The 3,871-nt window shown below is 59.0% G+C and overlaps 2 protein-coding genes across 2 annotated transcripts; both read right to left on the reverse strand.

The window, feature by feature from the left end:
* Positions 1–569: 569 nt before the first annotated feature.
* Positions 570–1,103, reverse strand: DQ04_13101000 (hypothetical protein; the record flags this gene model as incomplete). Its single annotated transcript, XM_009316889.1, has 1 exon — positions 570–1,103. The coding sequence occupies one exon, from the start codon at positions 1,101–1,103 to the stop codon at positions 570–572; it is 534 nt and encodes a 177-aa protein (XP_009315164.1).
* A 649-nt stretch (positions 1,104–1,752) lies between these two features.
* On the reverse strand, positions 1,753–2,157 carry DQ04_13101010 (hypothetical protein; the record flags this gene model as incomplete). The annotated part of the gene is made up of 1 exon (XM_009316890.1): positions 1,753–2,157. The coding sequence occupies one exon, from the start codon at positions 2,155–2,157 to the stop codon at positions 1,753–1,755; it is 405 nt and encodes a 134-aa protein (XP_009315165.1).
* Between the last annotated feature and the right edge of the window lie 1,714 nt (positions 2,158–3,871).

Below are 3,871 nucleotides of genomic sequence, written 5' to 3' on the forward strand. Positions count from 1 at the left end.
AAAAAAAAAAGAAAAAGGAGCCCGAGCCTCGGATAGCAGCGGTCGGCGCGCGGGTCAAAAGACACAGACGCACATAACAGGGAAACAGCAGCAGAGGCAGCGGCCGACCAACGGAGGGAAGACAAGAGGGCAAGAGAGTGAAATATCGAGACTCTTGCGATAGTTGTGTGCTCTACTGCGTAGTCGAGGGAAACGCATACATACACACACATATATATATATATATATATATATATATTATATATAATAGTCGAACCTTCTCGCCACATCATGTCGCTCATCACCGCGTTCCCCTTCCACGCGTACGTCGGCGACCTCAAGACGCGCCGCGTGATGCCGGACAAGACGGCCGTGTCGCTCTCGCTGCTCGCGCCAGAGGACATGGCGCGCCTCGCATTCGTCGAGGTGCGCACGCGCTGCGGGCAGGAGGACAGATCGGCGCCGTGGCGTCCGGTGCTGCGCAACGGTGAGGAGCATGCGACGTTCTACGACCCACGCATGGGCAACTTCGACGTGCGCACGTTTCCGCCGCACTCGTGCCAGACATGCGCGGCGAGCCTCACCGGACGCTACGGCAACGAGCGCTGCCAGGGGCACTTCGGCTTTGTCAGCATGCCGCGCTTGCGCCCCAGCGACCCGCTGCAGAGTGCGGAGCGGATGTTCGTCATGAACCCACACCTTGTCGCCGAGGTGGAGCAGCTGCTGCAGGCCAAGTGCTTCTTCTGCCACAGGCTGCGTGCGCCGCTCTTCGACGTGGAGCGGTACCGGCACGCGCTGCGGCTCATCGATAGTGGGCTCATTGGGGAGGCACTGCACCTACTCGACGTCGTGTCCAACGCGCGGGGGTGCGACATGCGCCACAAGCGCCTGCACACGGCGAACGAGGAGATTGTCAATGACGTCGCGCTGCTGGAGGAGCACGTTGAGCGCATACGCCAGCGGTGCGCCGTGACAAACGGCGGGGAGACGACCAAGACATCGGCGGGGGCAGCAGCAACAACAGTAGGCGGGAAAGGGGCAACGGATGTGCGCAACAGCATTGCACGGCAGGCTCTGCGGGACCTTAAGGAGTATGTCAACGTCTGCACCCACTGCAACGGCATTTCACCGAGAATCACCAAGCGCAATGGCCACTTCTTCTTTTTCTTCAAGAAGAATAGCGCGACGGTGAATGTCGCCAACGCCCTGCTCTCACAAGCCCAGCTGCGGGAATGGGAGGAGAACAACAAGCTGCACAGGCGAAGTCACACGTACTTCTATAACCAAGCCATCCGCGAGCATCTGAAGCAGCTCTTCCAACAGGAGGCACCTCTCCTCAGTTTGCTGTTCCCGCACCTCGGTGAGCCGTCGGTGAGCATGCCGCACGCCACGCCCTTGTCCGCACGCGATATGTACAAGGTGTTTTTCATGGACCGCATCCTCGTCCCGCCGCTGCCGCTGCGCCTTTCCTCCGGTGTGCAGGTGCAGGACGGCGGGGCGATATCGCCAGACACACAGACGCGTGCCCTCTCCGACGTGCTAGGCTTCGTGGAGCAGATTGAGTGCTACCAGACGCTGCGGAATAACTCTACGCCAGAACGCAATCTCGTTTCCACCGCGCAGGAGATTGCGAATGAAATGAACCTGCGCAACCTGCAGGTAAAGGTGAACGAGGTGTACGAGGAGATCATGGGCAGCTTCGCCAAGAAGGAGGGCCTCTTCCGCATGAACATGATGGGCAAGCGCGTCAACCAGGCGTGCCGCTCTGTAATCTCACCTGACCCACTGGTGGAGCCAAACGAGGTGCTGCTGCCCCGCCCTTTCTCCCGCAGTCTGTCTTTCCCGGAGCAGGTGACGTGCTTTGCGCCGGCACGCATGAATCTTCTGAAGCGATGCGTCGTCAATGGCCTGCATCGCTACCCCGGTGCCACGCACCTCGAAATACGACACGCCAACGGCGAGATTCGCTTCATCGACCTCGATGTGCCGGAGCAGACGCGACGGCAGCACGCGGCAAAGTACTTTGCCATGGCGCAGAGCGGTGTTACGCTGATCGTCTACCGTCACATTCTTGATGGTGACCGCGTGGTGTTTAACCGGCAGCCGACGCTGCACAAGCCGAGTATGATGGGATACCGTGTCAAGGTGCTCTCGGGCTACAAGACCCTCCGTTTCCATTACGTGAACGGCAGCTCGTTCAATGCAGACTTCGATGGAGATGAGATGAACATTCACGTGCCGCAGAGCATAGAGGCCAAGGCTGAACTCGACAGTTTAATGGACGCCAACCTCAACTATCTCGTTCCCACATCAGGGAAGCCAATCCGTGGTCTTATTCAGGACCACGTAGCGGCAGGTGTCATGCTTACACTGCGCGATAAGTTCCTCGACCACGCCACGTTTGTACAGCTTGCATACTACGGTCTTGCACCGTACATGCGGCAACAACACGAAACGTCTCTCTCAGAGCTCATTCCTATCCCTGCGATTTTGCGGCCTCGCCCATTGTGGACGGGGAAGCAACTCATCTCAGTGGTCATACGATATGTGAGTGGTGTGTGCTACAGCAATAAAGCACAGGCTGAGGACAGTGGTGTATCACTCAGAGGAATCTCGCTGATTCAGCCAAGCGCGTACAACACCACTATACCTGGTTCCGATACCATTCGCGTCGTTACACGCCAGGCGATGGATGACGATACGGTGTTGTTCATGAACAGTGAGCTGCTGATTGGTCTAATGTGCAAGAAACAACTTGGAGCGTCGAGCATGTCCATTGCCCACGTTGCGCATGAACTGTACGGGCCGCATAAGGTAGGGCAGCTGTTTGGTGCATTGGGTCGTATTCTTTCGCAAAGTTTGCAACGCGAGGGTTTCTCTATCGGCATGGATGACATGTGCCTGGTGCAGGAGCGGCGTCGCGGTGAGCTTCTGCGTCAACTAGACGAAGCCCCGCTGCATCTCCCCGACGATGAGGCGACCGCCATGACGAAGATTATGGAACACGCGACGAAGCTGCAGCAGGAGTTTATGCCTGCGCGAATGATGGTGCCATTCCCACGCAACCATCTTCTTATGATGACCACCTCCGGGGCGAAGGGAAGTAACGCTAATGCGACGCAGATGGCGCTGGGTCTTGGACAGCAGCTCTTTGATGGGCGGCGTGTGAAGCGCATGAACTCAGGCAAGACTCTACCCCCCTTCTTCACCCAAGAGCGCCGTGCACGGTCGTTCGGCTACGCGATTGGGCGCTTTGCCTCTGGCATCCGGCCGCCGGAGTACACCATTCACGCAATGGCCGGTCGTGATGGTCTCATCGACACGGCCGTGAAGACGTCACGCTCCGGTCACCTGCAGCGCTGCCTTATCAAGGGATTGGAGAGCCTCGTTGTGCACTGGGACCTTTCCGTGCGTGACTCCAACGGCAGCGTTGTGCAGTTCAAGTACGGTGGTGACGGCCTGGACCCGTGCAAGGCCTCCACCCTCACGTCGTGGGAGATGGCGAAGGAGAACCTCACCGACCTCAGCAAACGCTTTCAGGTGGACCTTGGCGAGGGTGCTGCTGCTGAGAAAGAAGCGGAACCGGTGCAGCGCGGCAAACGGGCCCGCGGCAACGAGGAAGACGATACCAAGACGGAGGATGTGCGGCAGCAGCACCTTGAGCAGCAGGCGCAGGCGAATCCGCTCCCGCGCCACATGCGTGAGAGCCTCGATGACTACCTGCGCACCAAGGCGACCTTTCCGCTCTTCCGCAAGGTTTCACAGGTGGCGCGGTGGAGTGCGCAGCACCGCGTGCACGAGAAACTCGCGGAGAAGCGCGAAGAGAGTGTGGCGTACTACCGCGACGTCCTTGCGGAGCTGACGGCGAGCAAGCGCGTGCGTGCCTTCTGCG

This window comes from Trypanosoma grayi (assembly GCF_000691245.1).
Source record: "Trypanosoma grayi strain ANR4 Tgr_1310_V1, whole genome shotgun sequence".
Lineage (NCBI taxonomy): Eukaryota > Euglenozoa > Kinetoplastea > Trypanosomatida > Trypanosomatidae > Trypanosoma > Trypanosoma grayi.